The sequence below is a fragment of the Chlorocebus sabaeus genome, chromosome 16 (assembly GCF_047675955.1).
Source record: "Chlorocebus sabaeus isolate Y175 chromosome 16, mChlSab1.0.hap1, whole genome shotgun sequence".
In the NCBI taxonomy this organism is placed as follows: Eukaryota; Metazoa; Chordata; class Mammalia; order Primates; family Cercopithecidae; genus Chlorocebus; species Chlorocebus sabaeus.
The window spans coordinates 11,556,126-11,581,366 of NC_132919.1; the positions used below are offsets into that span (position 1 = coordinate 11,556,126).

Sequence of the window (25,241 nt, forward strand, 5' to 3'; positions counted from 1 at the left end):
TACTTTTTTTTAATTACTTTTATTCAAAATTGTATCAAGTGTGGATTTGGATGTCACTAATTACTCATAGGTTGAACATTTTTATGTGTTTATTAGCTATTAGATTTTCTTCTCCTGTTAATTATTTATTACTGTCATTGCCCATTTTTCTCTGGGATATTCTTTTATCACTCTTATGGTTAGAAAATCCATGTTTGTTTCATGATCAATTTAATATTCCCCTGTATTTCATTCTAGTCTAGCTTATTTTAATTTTTCCTTTAACTTGTTTTAATTATTTAGGAAATCTTTTGATTACCGAGTAAAGTGAGTCAAAACATTTTTGTGAAAACATCTTCAGTTACCAGTGATAGAAGTGACCAGAAAAAGACTTATCTCATACATCTGGAAAATGAGTCCAGCTTGCTGCAGTATAACCAGCTCTGGGACCTAAACTAGGAGATATCGGGGTTTAAACTCTCTCATATGTTATGACTTTATGTCTTCTGAATGTTGACTTCTTTCTTGCATAGACTGGAAAGATGGTCTCTATGCCTATGCCTTTGTAACTTCCGACTCAGGAGTAAGAGAGACCCTCTCTTGCCCAGCATGTATAGCAAATTCCTTGAGGGAGGTCTCCGATTGGTCCTATTTGGGTCTTGTGCCCATCTCTGAGCCAGTCACTGCAGCCAATGAGATTGAGTATTTTGCCCATCCTGAGCCTTGTCCCCCAGCCCCAAGGATAGGAAAGGTATGATTGACAGCCCATCAGAATACAAGCTGTGGAGGAGAGATGGATCTCCAAAGGGTGATATTCTGGGCAAAGAAATCCCACAGGAATGACAGGGGGGAGTATATAATGTTGTTTCTTTTGTTTTCAAAGTGACTAGTGGGCTTAATGTTTTTTGGTGAGTAACCAGTTCTTCTTAATGATTTATGATGTTTGCTCTACCATATTTGAAGTTCTAAGCTCATCAGTCTACCTCAAAACTATGTATTCTGTTCCATCAGTCTGTCAGTCCCTCTCTATACCACAGTATTTAAAGATGTTTGCTTTATCCTGAGTTGTAATATTTGTAGGGTAAAGCTCTGCATCATCTACCTTCATTTCCACTTTCTTTTTTTTTTTTAGCACTTCTGTTTCTTCTTTCAAATGACAAATTCCAAAATATAAACCACTGGGGTTTTTGATTTGTGTGCCTTAATACTTTCAACTTCATTTGGAAGAAACAGCCATCTTTATAATGTGTGGTATATTTCTGTTTATTCATATGTACAATCATGTTTTTTGGAAAAATTTATCTTTATATTTTGGTTATTTCTTAATGTGATCTCTGGGTCTTTTTAAAGTTGTTGTTGCTATAGAAGATTTTGTTTTATTATTATTATATTTAAAACAACTTTATTTCCCTGTTCTTTTAAAATATATATAATAAAAACAAAATCTCCTATCCACAATGCAATACCACCTTACTCCTGCAAGAATGGCCATAATCAAAAAATCAAAAAACAGTAGATGTTGGCTACAGATGGATGCAGTGAACAGGAAACACTGCTGGTGGGAATGTAAACTTGTATGGCCGCTATGCAAAACAGTGTGGAGGTTCCTTAAAGAACTAAAAGTAGAACTACCATGCGATCCAGCAGTCCGACTACTGGGTATCTACCCAGAGCAGTAGAAGTCATTATTCGAAAAAGATACTTGTACATGTATGTTTATAGCAGCACAATTCACAATTGAAAAATCATGGAACCAACCCAAATGCCCATCAATCAATGAGTGGATAAAGAAACTGTAGTATATACATATGATGGAATACTACTCGGCCATAAAAAGGAATGAATTAACTGCATTTGCAATGACCTGGATGAGACTGGAGACTATTATTCTAAGTGAAGTAACTCAGGAATGGAAAACCAAACATCGCATGTTCTCACTGATATGTGGGAACTAAGCTATGAGGACACAAAGGCATAAGAATGATACAATGGACTTTGGGGGAAGGGTGGGAGGGGGACGAGGGATAAAAGACAACATCTATGGTGCAGTGTATACTCCTCGGGTGATGGGTGCACCAGGATCTCACAAATAACTATGAAAGAACTTACTCATGTAACCAAATACCACATGTACCCCAATAACTTACAGAAAAATTAAAAAATAAAAAACCACTTGATTAAGGTATATTTTGCATATCAAAAAATTATTCATCTTAAGTGTACAATTCAATGATTTTTAGTGACTTTATTCAGTGCAACCATTACTGTAAGTCAGCTTTAGAACATGTCAATCCCCTCACAATAAAATCCCTCTTGATCATTTACAGTTAATTATCATCCACCAGGAAACCATCCCTAGCCCTAGAAGCCACTCATCTACTTTCTGTCTCTTTAACATTGCTTATTCTGGGCATTTCATATAAACAGAATCTTACAATAGATAGTTGCTTATGCTAGGCTTTTTTCACCCCACATAATTTTTTTTATTATTATACTTTAAGTTTCGGGGTACATGTGCAGAACTTGCAGGTTTGTTACTTAGGTATACACATGCCATGGTGGTTTGCTGCACCCATCAGTCTGTCATCAACATTAGGTATTTCTCCTAATGCTATCCCTCTGCTAGCTCCCCACCCTCCAACAGGCCCCGGTATGTGATGTTCCCCTCCCTGTGTCCATGTGTTCTCATTGTTCAACTCAACACAGGGTATGTGTCTGTAGTTGGTTGTTTTTTAATTCCTGAATAATATTCCATTTTATAGATATACCACAGGCATTTATCCATTCAGCTGATGGATACTTAGATGATTTTCAGTTGAGGCTGTTATAAATAATACCGCTCTGAACGTTTGTGTACAAGTCTTTGTGTGGACATGTTTTCATTGCTCTTAGGTGAATACTAGGAGGAAAATTCTTATGGTACTTTTATGTTTAACTTTTTGAGAAGCTGATAAGCTGTTTTCTAAAGTGGCTGCACCATTTTACATTTACCCCAACAACATGAGGATTCCCATTTCTCCACATCCTTGACAATGTTTGTTATTGTCTGTTTTGTTTCTTTATAGCCATTCTGGTGACTGTTAAGTAATATGACATTTGGATTTTAATTTGCATGTCTCTAATGATTAATGATGTTGAGCAACTTTTCACATGCTTATTAGCCATTCATGCATCTTCTTGGGTGTAATAATTGCCCATATCTTTTGTCTGTTGTTTGGTCTGTCTGTCTTCTTATTGAGTTTGAGAATTCTTTGTATATTCTGGATATATTGCATATGTGTTTGCAGATACTTTATCCCAGTCTGTTGCTCATCATTTTTTTGTTGTTGTTGTTAAAAAGCTTCCAGAAAAAAAAATAGGTTTTTTTTTAAAAAAAACTTTTATTTTAGGTTTTGGGGTACATGTGAAGGTTTGTTACATCAGTAAACTCATGTCATGGGGGTTTGTGGTACATATTATTTCAACACCCAGGTATTAAGACCGGTGCCCAATAGTTATCTTTTCTGCTCCTCTCCCTCCCTCACCCTCCCCGCCAAGTAGACCCTAGTATCTGTTGTTTCCTTCTTTGTGTTCATATGTTCTTATCATTTAGCTCCCACTTATAAGTGCGAACATGTGGTATTTGGTTTTCTGTTCCTGCAATAGTTTGCTAAGGATAACAGACTCCAGCTCCATCCATGTTCCTGCAAAAGATATGATCTCTTTCCTTTTTATGGCGCATAATATTCTGTGGTGTATATGTACCGTATTTTCCTTATCATATCTGTCATTAATGGGCATTTAGGTTGATTCCATGTCTTTGCTATTGTGAGTAGTGCTTCAGTGAACATACGTATGCATGTGTCTTTCTGGTAGAATGATTTATGTTCCTTGGGGTATATACCCAGTAATGGGATGGCTGGGTCGACTGGTAGTCCTGCTTTTAGCTCTTTAAGGAATCGCCATACTGCTTTCCACAATGATGAGCTAATTTACTCTCCCACCAAGAGTGTATAAGTGTTCCCTTTTCTCCTCAACCTCGCCAGCTTAATGGTGTCTTTTGAAGTGCAAAAGTTTTTAATTTTGATGAGGTTCAACTTATGAAGTTTTATTTTATGGACCATGCACTTGGTGTTTTATTTAAGAAATCTTTGCCTAACTTCATTTTATCTTTAACTTTCTTTTCACTTGTGTACAGGGAAAAAAAATGATTTACAATATATTTATCTTCCATTCTACTCATTTACTACCCTCTATTACAGATTCTAAAAGTTTTACTCTTGATTTTCTTGGGTTTTCTAAATCACTCCTAGAATTTCTAATCATATCTGAGGCAGACAAATAATGAGAAGCGTAATTATAACTACTCAAGTTTAGTTACTAGGCATGCTATAATTTTTGCTAGAGAGATGATATGGGTAGCATTGCTCTCAGTTCTGTCACATTTTGAGAAAGACATTTACCAATTAGCATAGGCAAAGAAAAAGATGAGCACTGGATGATGAAGAATCTCATAAACCAGTTGGTATAAGGAATAGATCCTAGAATTGGGGGCATTTATGCCAAGAACAAAAAATTTTCGAAGTTTAAATATTAAAGTGTTGTAAAAGGAACAGATTTGTTTTAGGTTAGTGCAAAGGAAATTTCTATTAATGCAATTTCTCACGTTGAGCTTGAAACCTATTGAAAGCTCTGGGTTTTTTTCACATGGATTTTCATCTATCCACATCTCGCCCAGTCTGCATGTATCCACGTGGTTGGAAGATTACTTTACATTTGTCCCTCTTAAATTGGATTTTGTTGGGTCTGTCCCATCATTTTTCATCATTAACATTATTTAGAAATTTGTTCTATCGTCTATCTAGTAATTATTTCTTAATTCAAGTTATGAGTAAAGACATTAAACATCAGTGAGCTGAGTATGCCTCGGGGCCTCCCTGAAGGTAGATACTGTTGCATTCATGGTCATTCCTCAGTTATGGTTATTGAACCATGTGGTAGACAGAATTCTACAAATGATCTATAAGGACCCTCACCCTTCCATAATCCCTTCCTTTTTGAGTGTGAGTAAAAACTGTGACTGTGATGATATTATTCGCATGGCTGTGTTTTGTTATATGGCAAAGGGAAATTATTTCGGTAGACCTAATATAATATACGAACCCTTAAAAACAGAGCTTTCTCCTGGCCCCTCAGTCAGCAGAAGGGAAAGTCAGATTTGAGGCATGAGAAGAATTTGACATGCCATAGCTGGTTTTGAAGGTGACAGGGGCCGTGTGCAAGGTGGTAGAACGGCCTCTAGGAACGGAGAGATCCCCTGGCCAACAGGGACCTCAGAAGTGAATTCTGCCAAGAACCTGAATGAGCTTGGAAGCAGACTCTTCCCCAAAGCCACCACATAATAGTCCAGCCCAGCAGACACCTTGAGTCTGGCCTTGTGAGACCTCGGCAGAGAACCCACCTGGACTTCTGGCCCACAGAACTGTGAGATAACAAGGGGAGGTTGTTTTAAGGCACTGAGTACGTGGTAATTTGTTACACAGCAATAGAAAATTAATACAAGCCAAGTATGACTCCACCTACTCTACTCTAAGATTATCTGGACCACTTTTCTGTGATAAGCACAGGCTATTCATAGCTGAAATCAAGATATAGCAGCTTTGATATTTTCTTTATCTTCCAGTTGAATATCTGTATCAAAAAAAGAATTTATTGCCTCAAAAATAATACCTTCAAAGTTGATCGGTTTCCTACTTTTCAAGGCACTTCCAAATATCTTGTCTCATTGTATCCTCAGAAGACCCTGGTGGGGCAGATAAGAAGAAAACCTGTAGAAGTTATTTTCCCAAAGAAAACAAGATTAATTTTAGTTCGATGTTAAGAAGACCTTTCAAACAATTAGAACCAGCCCACTGTGGAATGGGCTGACTTCTAGAATAATAAACTGTGCCTCTCACTGAAAGAAAAGGCTATATGATCATATTTGAAGGATTTAAAGGGGGAGCACCTAGCATGGTGAAAGAGTCCAACAGCCTCACCTTTAAAATCCCTTCCAACGCTAACATTCCCATGTTCCCACTGGAACCAAACTAAATCAATCCATATCCAAGTTGGGACTCATCGGCCAGGATCTCTCTTCCTTAAGGATCTTCTGCCATTGTCACAATTGCCACTGCTTTTGAAGCAGCAAATTTATCTAAGTTTCCTTGTACAAAGAAAAGGCGATGTCACAGATCTTAAGGATGCTTTTGTTTTTAAGGTGCTAAGAGGTTTAAATAACTTGACTGAGTCTCACAGACGCTTCATAGTGAGGCAAGATTTGAACTCATTCTGTCTCACTCCAGAGTCCGTGCCTGAAACAGCTCTAGCATGGTCTGCTGGCCCACATTCACAAGCAGGAGCACATCGAAGGAGCTGGCTTGGGTGTTTAAAGAGATGAGCACTCTAACAGGGCCTCAGAGAGAATCCTAGAGCAGGGATATGTCCCAAAGGACTTGCTGCTGGCTCAGTGGCCCAGGCGTCATGGCAGCCTCCCTTGTGACAAATAGAAATACTGCTGCTTTCTTTCTTTTCTCTTTCTTTTTTTTTTTTTTTTTTGTTTTTTTGTTTTCTTTTAGACGGAGTCTCACCTTGTCACCCAGGTTGGAGTGCAGTGGCACCATCTCAGCTCACTGTAACCTCTGCCTCCCAGGTTTAAGCAATTCTCTGGCCTCAGCCTCCTGAGTACCTGGGGTTACAGGCACATGCCACCACGCCCAGCTAATTTTGTAATTTTAGTAGAGACAGGATTTCACCATGTTGGCCAGTCTGGTCTTGAACTGCTGACCTCAGGTGATCCACCTGCCTCGGCCCCAAAGTGCTAGGACTACAGGCATGAGCCACCATGCCCGGTCCTGTCTTTCGTTTTTATGTGTTTTTTCTCATGGCCTGAGTGAAAGCCCCAATGACCCTGCCTTCAATCTCACTAGACAGCCCACTGTCCCTCCCTGAACCCCAGTCTCCCCATATGTAAAGTAGGAGATTGGAAATCCCTTTCATTTCTGGAGTTCTGTTCTTATGAGGGGAAGATAATGATATTTTGACATTTCCCCCAAAAGATAATGATATTTTGACATTTCCCCCAAAAGCTCAGTAGATGCTCAAAAAGAGATGGACCCAGTCCCATGTATTTATTTTCAGGAATTCTTAACTTTTTCTATGCAACTTATATTTTTGTGAAACATGGTGTTTCTGGACTCCCAAACTCTCTGAGAGCCCTACAGCTCCAGAGTAAAGGGGCCTGTGATGTGCCCTCAGCTGGCAGAGGGGACAGCTGTGGGACAGAAAGGCAATGAGAGGGAAGGAAGGTGAGGAGGTGAGTTGTCGGGGCTTGAAGACTCTGCTAGTCCAGGCAGCTTGTCCTCCTGGGAGGTAGGGGGCTGTGGCAGGCCCTGAGCAGTTGTAGAGGAAGCCTGAGGCTGGGAGAGGTAGCAGGCATGGGATCCACCTGGAGCCAGAAACTCAAGAGCACCGGAGGGCAGGTGCAGGTAAGGCCGCGCATAGGGCTCTGTGAATATCTAGCTGGGAATGCTTGAGAGAGACGAAAAAGAGAAGTGTTACCAAATGGTAACAATGGCCAAGAAGGACAAGACCAGACCCAACTTTTTACCCTAAGCCTGACTCACCTCATCGTGCCTTGTGGCAGGTCTAAAGGGCAACATTCAGCCTTTCAAAGGCTGAAACAGATAAGGGAATTTTGCACTTAATTAAAGGAGAAAAAGGGAACTTAAAGACTTTCAAAACCATCTGGGGGCTAAGCACAATGGCTCACACCTATAATCTCAGCACTTTGGGAGGCTGAGAGGGGCGGATCACTTGAGCCCAGGAGTTTGAGATTAGCCTGAGCAACATAGCGAGACCCTGTCTCTGTTTTTTAAAAGGAAAAGAAAAAAAAAAAAAACCATTTCAGTCCAAGGTTTAGTCAAGACAGTAGAAACCCAGCCACCATCTGACATAAAGGTGGCATCTTCAGAGTCTCAGAGTCTCTGGTCATCTCACCACATCAGATTCAGTAACAGAGAGAATTAATTTTGGACACCCTCCCACACAGCCACGCCTGTAAGTTGAGAGTCTATGTATTGATTTGCTAGATATTAAAAAGTTAAAACAGCAGCACAATTTTATCAGCTTTATTGAGGTATTGAGGCATAAATTACATGCCTTAAAGTTCACCCACTGCAGGTGTACAATGTACAATTGGATGATTTTTAGTAAATAGAGTTGTGTGACCATCACTATCATCCAGTTGTAGAACATTTCCTTCACCCTATTTGCAATAATTTCCTTCTCTCACTCCAAACCTCAGGCAGCCACTGATCTGCTGGCTATCTTAATTTGTCTTTTCTGGACATTTCATATCAATGGAATGACAACATATAATCTCTTTTTTGAGACAGGATTTCACTGTATCACCCAGGCTGGAGTGCAATGACATGATCTCAGCTGACTGCAACCTCCTCCTCCCAGGCTCAAACAATCATTCCACCTCAGCCCACTAAGGAGCTGGAATTACAGGCACACTCCACCACACTCATCTAATTGGTTTTTTGGGGTTTTTTTGTTTTTGTTGTTGTTGTTGTTGTTGTTGTTGAGATGGGGTTTTGCTATGTTGCCCAGCCTGATCTCAAACTCCTGGGCTCAAGCTATCCATCTGCCTTGGCCTCCCAAAGTGCTGGGATTACAGGCGCGAGCCACTGCACCCCGCCTGACAACATACAATCTCCCATATCTGGCTTCTTTCACTTACAGTAATGTTTTTGAAGTTCGTCCATTCTGTAGCATGTTCGATACTTCATTCCTTTATATTGCTGAAGGGTATTACACTCTATGAATTACCACATTTTGCTTATCCATTCACTGTTGGTAGATATTTGGGTTGTTTCTAGTTTTTTGCTGTTATGAACACTGCTGCTATGAACAAGGACTGTGAACAGATAGATATTGTGCTACACACAAGTCTTTGTGTAAACATGTATTCTTATTTATCCTGTGTAAATTCCTAAGAGGGGAGTTGCTGAATCATATGGTATTTTTTATTACTTTTTAAGAACTATAAGTCCTTTTTAATAGTACCAGAAGTAAGCTTAAAGCTGAGTTTATTTTATTGTTACTGGTAAAAAGAGTCCCAAAAGGATTAAATGGATTGAATGCGATCCATTCATTCACAGATTCATTTATGGTTTATAAATAGTTTCTGAGGGCCTGTATGTGCCTAGAGTGTGCTAAGTTCTGGAGATGAAACAATGAATAAGATATTGCCCTGCCTTCATGTACCCTATGAAAATACATACTGAAGATATATACAATATATGTCACAGGAAGTTCAAGTGGAGTCTAGCTCAGCTGAGGGAGCCTCTGCTCACTCACCCCGGTGTTGGGGGATCCAGGAACACTTAGTGGGTGAAGCCAAATGTGAGTCCCAAGGAATTAGTGGCCATTAGCCAGGCAAAGATTAAAGAGGAACATCATCCAGGTCGACTCAAAGAGTTGGGGGATGGGTTGGGGGAGGAGCAGGGACAAGCTCAGTCCTAGTGTGTCTGGCAGAGGAACGGAGCTCTGTGTGACTGGACTGCAGAGGTCTGTGTCTCAGAGGAGGGGAACAGTGAGAAATGGAGCTGGAGGAGCAAGCAGACCCAAAAGAAGAAGAACCTGACAGGGAGCCTCTGATGCCCTGTATGGAGGGAACACTGTGATGAGCTTGCCCTCTAGATTGTCCTCCCCACAGTGCTGTGGGGAGCAGGCAAGAGGGGCAGGGCTCTTGGCTTTCCTTTTCAGAAGCTATGCCAGATCTCACATGGCGTTGAGCCTTAGTCTTATCTCACTGGGCCCCCAAGGATGATGACCTATGCCGTCCCGTGTTTGGCAGGTGCTACATCACCCTCACCCAGTCCCTGCACCTGACCATGAGTGGGGCTCCCGCAGGACCTGCAGGCACAGGCAAGACCGAGACCACCAAGGACCTGGGCCGTGCACTGGGCATCCTGGTCTATGTATTCAACTGCTCAGAGCAGATGGATTACAAGGTACAGTTCCACCCAGCTTCCTGGGTTGTGGGGGTGGGGGATAGGAACTCAGGGCAGCCAAACCAGGGCTGAGACGCATCCGTGCCACCCTGATCCAGCTTCCTCAGGTCTCGAAGCCCAGATCAGGAGGTCTCTGCTTGCTCCTTCATGGTAAAGTTGGACCTTTGAACCCTGGAGTTTGTTGGCCTCCCTATAAGGCTTTCATGTGATAAGAAAGCACAGCCCTTTGTATTCTAATTCCACCAATGAGCTCTGACCATGGATGGCTGACTTCATCTTTTTGGCTCTTCCTTTTATTATCTGTAAAATGAAGAAACTGAACATATATCCAAAGTCCTAATTTCCCTATTTGACCTAGAAACACAGAAAGGCTCACGAGTAGCCAATATGAAGGCAGTTGTCTTCACATAAAAGCTCGACGTATTTGTGCTCTTCTGTAGAAGTGGACATTCCCCAGAATATCAACAGGGGCAGAATATTCTGCAAGGGCAGGCGTGATTTCTGAAAGCAGGCTAATCAACCCTGACTCACAGCACAGAGGCCCACAGAAGACAAGCGCAAAGCTAATATTCATTCAGGCACTTACCATTTTTTAAGAACCACTGTGTTCCAGGTTCTGAGTCACCGAGAAAAGCCAGAGAAACAAAAGGCCCATGAGGTCACTTCTTTAGCCAGAAATATTCTGCTCACAACCGAACCTTACATAGCTTCTTTTTTTAAAACACAAATGTAATAACAGATTATCTCCCTCTCTCATTATTTTTGTTATATTGTATGTGTTTTTATAAACTGCCGTAAGTCCCTTTTGTCAACAGGATGACATGCAGGTAAATCTGGAGTAAAAAAAAAAAAGGTTATATTAAATAGATTAAACATATATATATATAAGTCATGTGATATATTGACTGTAAAATAAAGTTAATGTAGTTATAATTTTAGAAATAATGCTTGCCATTACCACGTATAGCACTCTGTAAATGAGATTCATCCTCTGTCATTTAATCATTTCTGTAGCATAATTTTGTTGTGTAGAGTTGCAGCATCCTGTGGCACCATGTTTTTTCGTGGTAAGTAAACAAAGCAAGGATCTAGACCCAAAAAACTAGTCTTCCACATGGTCTCCATCCCCTAAATTTTAGCACAGTTGCTTTTATTGATGAACACATTGAGATAATGTTTCTCTTTAAGTCGGGCTGGAACAGAAAGGTGGAGTTTTTTCCCCCTTTTATAAAAATGACCTCAGCCTTAGGGATTCTTTTATGTTTCTAGATTCTTCTATAGTTGAGCAATGGCAGCAGCACTGCTGAAGTAAGTAGTCTCCCAAAGGGAACATTCTGAAAGATACACTCATTTGGATGTAGAAGACGTGTTGTATTGATTGAAGAACATCAGCCAGATTTCTTCAAAGTCACACCTAGAATACCAAGCAGGAAATGATAAGTTGGTTCCATGGGCAGGGTTCACAATAGTCATTTTACTCAATTCTATCAAAACCAATCACTGAACCCTAACCCCACCAGTTCCTTTAAAAGTACAGGGTGAACAGGGGAGTCTATCCTTGTTGTTGTTTTTTTTTTTTTTCAACGATAGGCTAAGCTTTCATGGAGTATAAGCTAGACACAGGATAGAACATCATAACTAAGCATAGCCACAGTGAAACACGCCAGAAGGAAGGTGTTCCCTTCCTGGACACCAAATATCCCAGGTAACCAAACAGCCACACTAAGCTGTTTGCAAACTTCCTCTCCCTTTGTTTTCTGGCTGTTCAGAATTATTTTTTATGGTAAAACACTCGCAATCCAATTAATTTATTGAGTATTGCCATTGCTCAGCATGTGCAGGGCATTGTGGAAGGATGCCAAAAACAGATCATATGGAGAGAGAAAGAAAGAGAGAGAGAGAGGGTAGATGGTAGATGGATTTCAGATAGATAAATGATGGATGGATGATTGATAGAGACAGAGAGAGATAGATAGAGACAGAGAGAGAGAGAGTGAGAGAGAGAGAGAGAGAGAGAGAATAACCCAATTTTATTTGGAGGGACAAGGGATATATGTTATCATCAGGGGAGCTAGTTAACAGCCAGATAGCATAATTCTGGGTGCTCATGTGCCCTACAAACTTTAGACCCTGGAATATTCCAGAATAGGGGGAGAGCCACAGAGTGGGCTGGTCAGGAAAGACATGTGGAGGATGTGAGACCCAACCAAGGCTCAGTTTTGGGGTTGGTGACAGAGAGAGCATGCGGTATTTTCACACGTTCTAACCCATTAGAATGTCAGCTTTAAAGCCATGACCAAATTCTATGTGTGGCCAGTATCTGTCCCCAGCCCTCATTCTGACTTCACCCCGTGAGCCCTCCTCACAGGACCCAGCTGGGAGAAGGAGAAAAAGGGTGAGAGGTCGGGAAGAGCGGCTGTGCACTTCTCCAGGGGAGGTTTTGATGTGTCATTCATGACACTCACAGCAATATACTCTGTTCAGGTCTGTCCATAGTTAAAGCTGGAAATAAATATGGAACAAGGGCTAAGCTGCCTTAGAGAGGATCAAAAACAGGAGACAAGGAGGGGAAGGACTGAAAGCCACTGAAAGCATCTCACTTTGAAGTGGGGGCTGCAGAAAGAATCTGCAGGCTTCAGAACTGGAGCAAAAGCATAAAGATTGGCGGTCCCATGAAGTGAGAAAGGAAGAGACTGGAAGCAGGATAAGGTTTTGGTGAGAGCATCTCAGTCATTCAAACCAGAGGGAATGAGGAACCAGCTGATGTGGTAGTAGACATGGAAAAGCATAAGAGGCTTAAAATGTAACCAGGTAAGTGATACCTCGGGAACATGGGGAGGGAGTCTATAGTGAAGCAAAGGGAGAGGTTGAAGAGGAGAGTCTAGGCTGTGGTCAAGGACCCTTGCAATCTCCTCTGCCTTAGAAATCCTATAAGCAGCATCACCTCACTTAACTCATGAGCACTGGGCATGCAGTGAGCTGGGGAGAACAGGAGAACAGTGCAAAGACGTGAAGCAAAGGGAAAGTTATTGCTTTACTCTGTTATCCTGGATGGAAAACCTATAAAACCAGCCACTTTCTCTGAAAATGACTGCAGTTTTAGTGCCGAAACATCCTTTATATTATAGCCGCAATACTTTCCCCTCTTGACCTCAATTTGGAGATGCTACTGCAGGGACATCAAACGGTTCCAAACCTGAAAGTGTTTGGAATTATTTCCAGCCCTCTCTGCAGCGGCCGTATTGTGGATACTACACTTTTTCTTAAGACCCTACTCCCTTCACTTCGGAAATGCTATACTTACACAATCCTCCTCCTGAGTCTCTGGTCTCCTGGCTTCTCGGTCTCATTTGCTGATCCTCTTTTATAATGTCCAGTGTGATATGTATACCTATGGCTCCTTTATGGAGGCATGTCTATTCTCCAGCTTCACCCGAGTCCTAGTCCCGTCTCTCTCTAACGGAGCAGTGGATGTCTCTCGAATGCCCTTCTCTTGCATTGTGGTTAGCACCCTTCCTTTCTCCCTGCCAGATTCCTCATCATGAGGAAGAACTATCTCATTGTCCCTGAGATCCTGGTGGAAAGCTTCAGGCACCCTGGTTACTTCATGTCCTTCCTTCCCCACCTCTAATTGGTCACCACTGTCGATTCTGCCTTCAGCACCCTTCTCACTTCCAGGCCTTTGCCCTATTCTTTCCATTCTCGTAGTCCCAAAGCTCACCATCCCACAGCAAGATAATGCCCCAGCCTCGCCGATAGGACCAGGAGATACGTGGTGAGCTAAACACAAGGGTTACTTTAGGGTCCTGGGGTTCAGCCGCAGGCCCTGGGGTGGGAGAGAATTGTGGGGGTGACAAGCATCCACCTGTGGAAACTCCACTTCGTTTATTTTTATATTTTGGGTTTTCATTTTATAAAAAGGGTCTTCAGTTTGAAAAGCTTTCAAAATCACTGTTAAAAATTGAATTTTTAAAACATCTTTTTTATACATCATAATTGTACATATTAATGGGGTACATGTTATATTTTGATACACGTATACAATGTATAATGATTGAATCAGGGTAATCAGGATAACCATCATCCCAAAGATTTATTGTTTCTTTGTGTTGGGAATATTCCAAATCTCCTCTTCTAGCTATTACAAAATATAAAATAAATTATTAGTAACCATAGTCCCCTATTGTGCTGTTGAACATGATAACTTATTTCTTATGTCTAGCTGTATGTTTGTACCAATTAACCAAGGTTTGTACCAATTAACCTTCTCTTCATCTTCTCCTTCCCCCTACCCTTCCCAGTCTCTGGTAACCATCATTCTACTCTCTACTTCCATGAGATCACATATGAGTGAGAGCATGTGGTATTTGTCTTTCTGTGCCTGGCTTCTTTCACTTAAGATAACATCCTCCAGTTCCATCCCTGTTGCTGTAAATGACAGGATTTCATTCTTTTTAATGGCTGAACAGTATTGCAATGTGTGTATACACTACATTTTCTTTATGAGTTCATCCATTGATGGGCACATAGGTTGATTCCATATCTTAAATATTGTAAATAGTTAAACATGGATGTCGATTTCTGAATTTCCACTTAGTATTTGTGACACTTGGATTGTTTTGCAAATGAAATGGAATAATGTAAGGCAGTGGTCCCCAACCATTTTGGCACGAGGGACCAGTTTCATGGAAGCCTATTTTTCCATGGACTGCAGTAGTGCGGGATGGTCTCGGAATGATTCAAGCACATTACATTTGTTGTGCACTTTATTTCTATTATTATTACATTGTAATATACAATGGAACAATTATACAACTCACTATCATGTAGAATCAGTGGGGGCCCTGGTCGTCTCTTCCTGCAACTAGATGATTCCATCTGGGGGTGATGGGAGACAGTGACAGATCATCAGGCATTAGATTCTCATAAGGAGCACACGACCTAGATCCCTCACATGTGCAATTCACAATAGGGCTCATGCTCTCTTGAGAATCCAATGCTGCCGCTGATCTGACAGGAGACGGAGCTCAGGCAATAATGCAGGTGATGGGAAGCAGCTGTCAATACAGATGAAGCTTTGCTCACTCACCTGCCACTCACCTCCTGCTGTGCAGCCTGGTTCGTTAACAGACCACGGACAGTTGCCCAGAGGCTGGGGAACCCTTATTTAAGGCACAGAAACACAAAGCCCAGAACTTCCATCACCACCTCAGACAGAATGTCCCTGATGGCTCAATCTGAAGTCTCCATGTCACCCCCATTTTAAGACTCCAGTGGGGCTTTATCACTGCCTGATTTGTTGTTATTGCTTATTGTCTATTTTCCTCATGGGAATGTGAGACCCATGAGAATAGAGGCATTGTCTATCTTGTTCTGATTCTTCATGACCCAGAACCATCTCCAGCACATAGTACATGCTCAATAAATATTTGTTGCAATGAATGAAAAAAGAAATCTCTTAATTCCAGAAGTTCAGTGAAAGGTGGGTTTTATTTTTCTCTTCCTCTTCAAAGTCTGCCCTACAGCCAGGCGCAGTGACTCATACCTGTAATCCAAACACTTTGGTAGGCCAAGACAGGTGGATCACTTGAGGCCAGGAGTTCGAGACCAGCCGGGCCAACATGGTGAAACCCCGTCTCCACTAAACATACAAAAATTAGCTGTGCGTGGTGGTGCATGCCTGTAATCTCAGCCACTTAGGAGGCTGAGGCAGGAGAATTGCTTGTTCCCGGGAGGGAGAGGTTGCAGTGAACTGAGATTGTGCCATTTCTCTCCAGCCTGGGTGACAGAGCAAGACTCCATCTCAAAATAAATAAATAAATAAATAAATAAATAAATAAATAAATAAAGTCTGCCCTACATCCTACCTAGCCTATGTGGCAGTTAGACCAATCCTGTCATACCATTGCTCTGCTCATGTTCTCTGCTGCAAACCTCCAAAGATCCCTCATAGTAATTCAAGACTTTTTACAACCATGACTTCCTTTAGTAATTCAACTTTCCAATCAAAATGGCTCTGTCATTTTTCTCTGCACACACCATTATTCTGCTTGTATTTCTTCCATAATCTTCCTCCTCCTGGAAAGCCTCACCCCTTCCATTCTGTCTACACAGACACCCCTGTCCTATAAAGCCATCATTTCTCATGTGTGTCCTAAAGCATGTCGTTTTCTGTGAGATCCCCGTATCTTCTGACTCTCATCCTAGCCATGTAATGCAGTGAAACTAATGTTTTTGTTACAGGACTTCTCAGAGCCCTTAAATGCTAATACAAATTGTAACTGGGCCAAAATGGGTTGAAGAATGTGTTTCCCAAATTTGCTTGACCAAAAAGCCCTTTCTTCAAAGGGCATCTTTCAGGCCTATGGTTCCGTGGAATAAACTTTGGGAGGTGCTGTTGTGCTGCCATCTGACTTTCACCTCTTTAGCAAAACTGATCACTCGGGAGCATGCTGACCCACTCTTCTGTGAACTCCATGACATTTGTGGTTTATATTATTCAATGAAACCACTACTGATGCAGTAATTTTCCTGTTTTTATGTATATACCTTATCTCCTCAACCTGACCAAAAGTTCTTAGACTGAGCTCCCCTGTGTCCAGCACATGACCTGTGCACAGAGCTGATTGTCAAAAAATGCCCACTGAAGGCTGGGCATGGTGGCTTATGCCTGTCATTCCAGCACTTTGGGAGGCCGAGGCCGGCAGATCGCAAGGTCAGGAGTTTGAGACCAGCCCTGACCAACATGGTGAAACCCCATCTCTACTAAAAGTACAAAAATTAGCTAGAAATGGTGGTGCACGCCTGTAATCCCAGCTACTCGGGAGGCTGAGGCAGGAGAATCACTTGAACCTGGAAGGTGGAGGTTGCAGTGAGCCAAGATCGCACCACTGCACTCCAGCCTGGGCAACAGAGTGAGACTCTGTCTCAAAAAAAAAAAAAAAAAGAAAAGAAAAAGAAAAAAGAAAATGCCCGCTGAATAAATGAATGGTACTTTTCCATTATTTGCCTTTCCCTGGTATTTTAATGACGTCTCCTTGCCAATGACCTTATGAGTGTCCCCCAGAAACCTATCCCTTTATGTTGCCCCATCACTTACCAGTTCATATTGAATGCCCAGGATGGCTTTTACTTTTAGGGCAGAAATGCATTATTCCCTTGTAAATTCATTCCTTAGTCTCATTTGAAAAGATTTACCTTTAGTGTTTTTTGGTTTGTTTGTTTTTTTAACAGATGTTATCATCTCCTGTCTTTGTCTCCAGCTACCTCACCACTCTGGAAAAACCTGGGTGGTTGGGCATAGATTTTAAGATACAGACATAAATTTTTCCTTCAGTGCATAACAAAGGCTGGGTGGAAGGCTTTTTGTCTGTATAGCATAAGAAAAATCATCTTTTATTCATTTCCTGGGATTTTGAAAGCTACAGAATCAACAATAATGCAACCCTGATGACATTTTAAAGGGATTTTCACCCAAGTGTCTTGAAAAGGTTCTGTTTAATCCTGTGACTTCCGTTGACACCCCATAACCATCAAACATTTAATTGTTCTTGAAATTTTAATACAAATTTCTGACCAGTGGTCTTTAGGGGGACTAGAAGTATCTACAATAAAGGGGATGGAGAATGACTTCAACACGTATTGATAAGCCTGGCCTGCCGGTAATTTAATCTTTGTACATTGTCTTGCAGTCTTGTGGCAACATCTACAAAGGCCTCGCTCAGACTGGCGCCTGGGGCTGCTTTGATGAGTTTAATCGAATCTCCGTGGAGGTCTTGTCAGTGGTGGCGGTGCAGGTAGGGGCCGGAAGTTGGTGGGAGCCTTGCGATCTTTATGTTGATCACTGCAGAGGTCTGTGTCCTCTTGTTTCCGACCTCTCCTTAGCATCTGCATCCCTTTTTCCCTTGTCATTTCATGCCCCTTTCTCCACCCTCTACAATCAGGCTCCAGGGAGGCTGTCCTTCAGAATGGGTATCCTTCAGTTACCCACCGAAGTAGATCCATTTACTTGGCTTTGGGACTCTGTTTTGTTCTCTGTAAAATGGGCAGAAAGATCTGTCCTACCTGCTTCATCTGGGTGCAGAAACATGAAGATGGCAGAGCTCAGCTCCTTGGAAAGGCCATGTTCTTTGGTTATAAACCAAGGCTTAAATTTCAGTTATTTTATTTCCTTTTGGAATCTTTGGGCAACTTGTTCCACCATGCTCAGCTTAATAAAATGAGGAATACAGCATGAATGTTTTTTGAATGAAGTCACTTTTGGGGTGAGATTTTATGTAAGCATGCCACTTGTCTTTCAAGTCATCCAGAAAGCATTTATTAAACACCTACAACGCAGTAAGTGTTACGCAAAAGACAGGTGAAGTTTCCCAGTTGAATAGAATGTGATCTCTAACAAAAAAAAAAAAAAATTGAGCTCTCGAGATAGACGTGAGTACTTTCAATGTTCTAGAGGTGACTTCAATTCTGACTGAACATGAGACTTCCAAATGCATTACCTTGAAAAGATGGAGAGGATTTTGGATTTGGGTCAGGATCCCATGAACAATAGGAGCAGGAGAAGGGGAAAGGGGAACGTGAATAAGCTTTTGTTGAAATTCTGTACCAGGCACTTTTCATACATCATCTTTCACATCATGAAAGATCTTTCACGTCTTTCCACCGTGGCCCTGCAAGCCACTATTCTCCCCATTGTATATGTGGAAAAACTGAACCTCAGAGGGGAACTGTACCTTGTCCATGGGTAGACTTTTGGAAAGTGGGAGGGTTGGTAGGTGCACCCTGTGCCCTCACTGACGCTGTCCGGGTACAGATGTGGGCACGGATCTGGTTTCTAGTGGGTAAAATGCCAAAGGAGAAAATAAGGCTGGAGAGGCAAGTTCGAACCCAATAATACCAGGCTGAAATGCCTTCCTTAGCAGGCAGCAGGGAACCCCCAGAGACACCCGGGAGGGAGATTGCCCCTCTATTTGGCAGCAATGTGAAGGAGGGGCTGAGCAATAGGAAAACTGGTGGCTGAGGGCAAGTCAGGGGTCTCTCCCAGGGATTCTTACTGCTGCTGCACAGGCTCCATTCCCCCAGGAACCCCATCCCCAAGATAAAGCACATCGTTTGCCAGCATCTATTCCATACCCCTCCCTGTAGGCTGAACGCCCCCATCTCCTGCTAGGGGTGGCTGGTTTCAGAACCCACATCCTGCCCTTATCTCAACAGAGCAAAGCAATCACAAGGCCATCATGTGATGATCAAATCTGTGGCGAGGTGCTTGGGACAATGATGTGCCTGGTGCTCCCAGTGTGTGCCGCACACCATACAATCAAAAATGGTTTAATGTTGCTTGTGTTTGCTTTCATTTCCAAAACAGTATGTGCACAGTACAGAAAATGAAAAATGTAGCTATGAGAGACTCTTTGGTCCCCCAGGTTTCTGTAATCTTTTCAGGTCCAGACAAAGGAATAAGGAAAGCATTTAGCTTGACTGACATTTTTCTAAGGCAAGAGGGCGGGATTGAGGAGGGGGTGGCAGAAGAGGGGTTGGAGGAAACATCAAGCAAAAGGTCGCCCCTGGTAGGGAAAGATGACTGAGCCAGCATCATCCCTGTCCCCTTTGCCCTGGCAGGAGCCAGTATCCATCCACATAGCTCCCACATGTTGTCACCTCTCATCCTACAGACTGTCGTTTTCACAGGTAGGCTTGGACGTAGGGCTGTGGGTGGGGCGCTGAAGCAACCGCAAAGCTGAACAGAGGTAGGGCTCACACCATCCGCAAATCCATGCCACCTTCATCTCCAGCTGCCCCGAAAGCCACAGGCAGTCAAAGGGCTCTGCCAGGTCCCTTCACTCACCGAGGTGGTCTGTCTTTCCATCTCTCATGTTTGACAGCCACTGACTCTTGTCCACACTCTTCCTTGGTGAAGATCTGAAAGTTGCTGGAACGTGAGGCTCTTCTCTGGTTTCCAGTGGTGAAATATGGTTTTTCCCTTTCTTTGGGTTTGTTCTGTTCAGCAGCAGTTAGTAGAGGAAGGAAGACAAATGGCTAGCCTGGACACTCTTGGACTGAAACCCTTGACCAGCTTGGCTCAAAAGAGCTGGTTGTGTGCATCTCAGTAGCATCACATGAGTGTAGCTTGAAATGGGCTATGGTGAGAGTCCTTCTATCATGAAAACTGCCAAATTTTATGAATCAAGGGCATTTTTGCTCCCCTGGAGAGCTGGTTGTTAAAAATTTACCAGCGCACCTCTGCGTTGTAAGGATGTAAGCTGAATGTTGCCAGATCTTTTACGTTTTAAAGAGAGACCAGACATCCAGATTTTTATAAGAAATCAAACATGTTTCCTGGCTGCTTTCACCTTTGGCTGGTCACTTCACAACCTGGAATAAGGAATAATGCCAGTGTTCGATGCTGGCTCAGCCACGTACTAGCTGTGTGACCTTGAGCATATCCATGTCTCAAGATCCACATCTGTAAAAGGAGTTAATAATAGCACCTCCTTGAGGCAGTTGTAATAATTTTTAAATGAGTTAATATCTCTAAAGCACTTTTTTTTAAAGCCCTACAGAGAATAGTCACTCAACAAATGCTTTGATGATGATGATAATGGTGGTGGTGATGTTAGTGATGATGATGATGTTAATGGTGATGATGGTAGCGGTGATGGTGATCATTATGCTAATGGTGGTGATGCTGATGATGATGATAGCGGTGGTAATGGTGTTGATGATTATTCTAATGATGATGGTGATGATAGAGATGATCATGGTGATGGTGGTAATGATGATTGATGGTGGTGGTGGTGGTGATGATGGTGATGATAGTGATGATGATGCAGGTGATGATGATGATGGTGGTGGTGGCAGTGATGATAATGTTAATGATGGTGATGGCGGTGGTAGTGGTGGTGATTATTCTAATGATGATGGTGATGATGGAGATGATGATGGTGATGGTGGTAATGATGGTGGTGGTGGTGGTGATGATGGTGATGATGATGGTGGTGGCAGTGATGATGATGGTGATGATAGTGATGATGATGGGGGTGATGGATGATGATGGATGATGATGATGGTGGCAGTGATGATGGTGATGATGATGATGGTGGTGGCAGTGATGAGAATGTTAACGATGATGGCGGTGGTAGTGGTGGTGATGATTATTCTAATGATGATGGTGATGATGGAGATGATCATGGTGATGGTGGTAATGATGATGGTGGTGATGATAGTGATGATGATGGTGACGGCAGTGATGATGATGGTGATAAGAGTAACGATGATGGGGGTGATGGTGATGATGATGACGGTGGTGGCAGTGATGATGGTGATGATGATGATGATGATGGTGGTGGCAGTGATGAGAATGTTAATGATGATGGTGATGGTGGTGGTGATGATGGTGGCAATGATGGAGATGGTGGTGGCACTGATAGGGATGGTAGTGATGATAGTGATAATGATGAGGATGATTACTATCTTTACTATCTTAACACTGCAGGAAACGGGTTGAAGAGTAGAGGCTGGGATACACAGGGCAGGGAAAAAGGGTTCACATCCTGTTCTCACAGGTCTTCTCTATGCCCTTCACTCCTTCTCAACTGGAACAACCTCAAGCTATCTGATCAAGTTTAACAATGTACTAATCAAGGAGGCAGTGCCCAACAGCCATTGTTCCTCCTGGATAGTAGATAGACACTGCTATCTACTATTTTTGGCTTTATTGCTATCTAACATTTTGCTTTATTTTGAAGCTGCTCAACACAAGGTCAGCAATGCATTCTCTAAGATCACTTAGTTCCTGTTTGTTCCTGGAACCAAATGAAATAAATTCAACTTGGGAGTCCCTGATGCTGTCACACTCTGATCTCGGAACATACCCATCAGAGATATTTCTCAAGAAAGTGGCCTGACAACAGCCCAGGCAAAATCTGAGCTGGTAACTTTTGAAATCGAATACCCATCCAAGGAGAAAATTGCACTTAATTATTCACACGGCAATCCAGGCTGGCATATTGGTTCAGAAGCCACACCAGCTGCTGACAGTTCCCTGCCACCCTCCCCTCTCCTCCTCTCCACTCCTTGTCCGTCTGTGCTCCTCTTCCCAGTAATTCCTACAAAAGTGATTATGCTGCTGGTCCACAGCGTCTTTGTCAGTGGACATTCTCATGTCTCCATCAGATTGGTCAAGCAAAGTCACATAGCCACTTGGGAAAAACTTCAGTGTGGCAATTCCAAAAAAAAATTACTCTGCTATTTTAAAAATGTCTAAGATATTACTTACTTTTTTCTGGAATCTCTTCTTTACTATTGCAATCAGTTGTCTATGCTTTGCGTTATCTGTGCCTGGGGACATGAGCCACAAGGACACACCCCATTGCCCTGTCCCCCTCCATGCCCTCTGGCCAGGCATCCCTGGCACTTTCTTCTCTTCCCTACAGTACAAGCCCCGATAATGGGTTGGGCAGAGGCAGGAAGCAGGTAGAAGCAGAAGATCATTCAGCAAAGACTTGGGAGCCCACCAGAGCAGGGCACTAAGTACTCCAAGCACCAAACAAATGCTCCAGTCTCAGAGCCAAGGGAGCTTCCCATGTGACACCCTTTAGAGAGAAGCTTAAAGTGTAATGGGGAAAAAAAAAAACCCCACCAGAAATGTTAAAATGTTTAAAAAGTGGTGAGTGGGTTGCACTTCCTAAAGGCAACAGACTTCAATCTGCCATTGCAGTGGGAAGCGTGGAGCGGGCCAGAGAGGATGTTAGATAGCACATGGCATTTGGGGCAAAGACTTGAAAAGAGAATGACCATGGGGGACCACAAAATGAGCCACTCTCCTAGAATAGAAGGGCCAAGGTAGAGGGGTGAGGAGAAAAAGCCAAGATCCCCATAGCATGGGGCTAGCCCATAACCTCCTTAAAGTATGTCACCTGCGCAGAGACAGCACGGCCTTAATACTTCACTGAGTGAGTCAGACACAAGTCCCTAGCCTGAGTGGGAAGATACAGGGACAGAAGCCTCTGTGATCAGCAGCTTGCAGTCATGAGAGGAAAGGTGTCATCCTCATGCAAGTAATGCAGCGCTTATGGTCAGACGGCCACACGAGGCTTGTGCAGATAACAAGGTTGATCACTGGACATCAGGGCTGGCTTGCAATATATAGAAGTAAAACCTAGCCAGGTGCGGTGGCTCACGCCTGTCATCCCAGCACTTTGGGAGGCCGAGGCGGGCGGATCACGAGGTCAGGAGATCGAGACCATCCTGGCTAACATGGTGAAACCCTGTCTCTACTAAAAAATACAAAAACTTAGCCGGGCGTAGTGGCAGGTGCGTGTAGTCCCAGCTACTCGGGAGGCTGAGGCAGGAGAATAGCATGAACCCAGGAGACGGAGCTTGCAGTGAGCCGAGATCGTACCACTGCACTCCAGCCTAGGTGACAGTGCAAGACTCCATCTCAAAAAAAAAAAAAAGAAGTAAAACCTAGGCAAAGTATCCAAATGATAAGGCAGAAAATACATTCCATGAAAGATGTGCAGTTTTAAGGGCCAAAGAGACTGGAAAGAGACAGTAAAACCATCTGGCTGAGGGGCAACTGTGGACCGTGAAACTGGGATGGGGCAGCGTAGCCCAGTGGCAAGAACAGTTCATTGACTTTCAGGTAGGTGTCCTGAGAGTGACAGCAGAGGGTGCCAGGCATGGCCGGTGTCATCTAGCCCCACACTACTCAAAGTGTGAACCAACAGCACCAGCACTCCCTGGGAGCTTGTTAGAAATGCAGAGTCTCAGGCCCGACCCCAGACCTGCTGAAACAGAATCTTCATGTTAACACGTCCTCCAGTGATTTCTACGCACAATAAAATCAGGGACTGTGCCTCCCTGGCACAGTCATCTCAATCCTGGCTGCACATTAGAATGGCCTGGGTAATTCTACAAAATAGTAATGCACAGTCTGCACCCCAAAAAGGCGTTGATTTAGTTCCTGTGGAATAGGACCAGTGAGTACTTTCTAAAAACTTTCCACATGGTTCACACGTTCAGCAAATTTTGAGAACCAGAGCTGAGAGAGAGACTGAAAAATGAGGAAAACACCGCTGGGGACTCTAGAGTTTGAGTTCACATCAAGACCCCCAAGACTGAGCCCAGTTTGTCCCAACCAGTGCTCTACAGGGGCAAAGCCTCTCCAGGCCAGGTGGGGCAGAAGGAAGTGGGAGACCCAGGCTGATCTGAGAGAGGGAGAGAGGGGAACCTCTGGCCTTTTCCAGGATCCGGACCTGGAAAACCTTTTCCAGGCTTCCCGGACCCTGATCATTGTTATGTTCCAGTGATTTGCTCTGCAGACCTCAGTTGCTGCTAAATCCTGTCCTGTACAAACCAGGCTAACCAAAATTGCTATGAGCACCGATGCTCCAACATTAACTGCATCTTTGAGTCTGTTCAACACCCTCCCATCCGAGAGAGGGAAGTCAGTATGCAGCTATGAATGAGGCCACCTGGGCAGAGGCAGGGATGAGTAGAAATGTAAGAATTGACCGGACTGCAGTGGTTCTCAAATTTCAGCATGCATCAGAATCACCTGGAGGGCCTGTTCCCACGTGCCTTGCTCAACCCCATTCCCAGAATTTCTGATTTGATTTATCTTGGAGGTGGAGCTAAGAATTTGCATGGGAATTGGTTTGGACCCAAGGACACATGGTGTGGGATGGAGGTTAAGTATATCTTCTCAGCCTCAGAGTCCTCACTGGTAAAATGTTTGGTCTACATCAGGGCTTGTCAGCCTCAGCACTATTGATGCTTTCGGACGATCATTCTATTTTGTGAAGCTCTATCCTCTGCATTGTGGATGTTGAGCAGCATCCCTGGTCTCTACCCACTGAATGCCGGCAGCAACCCTGCTCCTTGCTGTGACAACAAAAGTGTCTCCAGACATTGCCATATGACCCCTGGGAGAGAGGAATTGCCAACTCATCCCCAATTGAGAACACTGGTTCCTACATAGCTTTACATTTTTATTCATTTGTGTTCTTTTTTTGTTTGTTTTCTTGTTTTGTTTTTTGTTTTTTGTTTTCGAGATGGAGTCTCACTCTGTTGCCCAGGCTGGAGTACAGTGGCGTGATCTCGGCTCACTTCAACTACTGTCTCCCGGGTACAAGCGATTCTCCTGCCTCAGCCTCCCAAGTAGCTGGATTACAAGCACGTGCCATCACGCCCGGCTAATTTTTTTGTATTTTTAGTAGAGAT

At 43.1% G+C, this 25,241-nt stretch overlaps 1 protein-coding gene across 1 annotated transcript in view; it reads left to right on the forward strand.

The window, feature by feature from the left end:
• Nucleotides 1-25,241, forward strand: part of DNAH9 (dynein axonemal heavy chain 9) — a 372,533-nt gene that overhangs the window by 113,229 nt on the left and 234,063 nt on the right. Inside the window, exons 27-28 of the mRNA XM_008010391.3 lie at nt 9,863-10,019; nt 17,711-17,815. Of these exons, the coding sequence (XP_008008582.3) occupies nt 9,863-10,019; nt 17,711-17,815 (262 nt within the window). The remainder of the gene's footprint in view (nt 1-9,862; nt 10,020-17,710; nt 17,816-25,241) is intronic.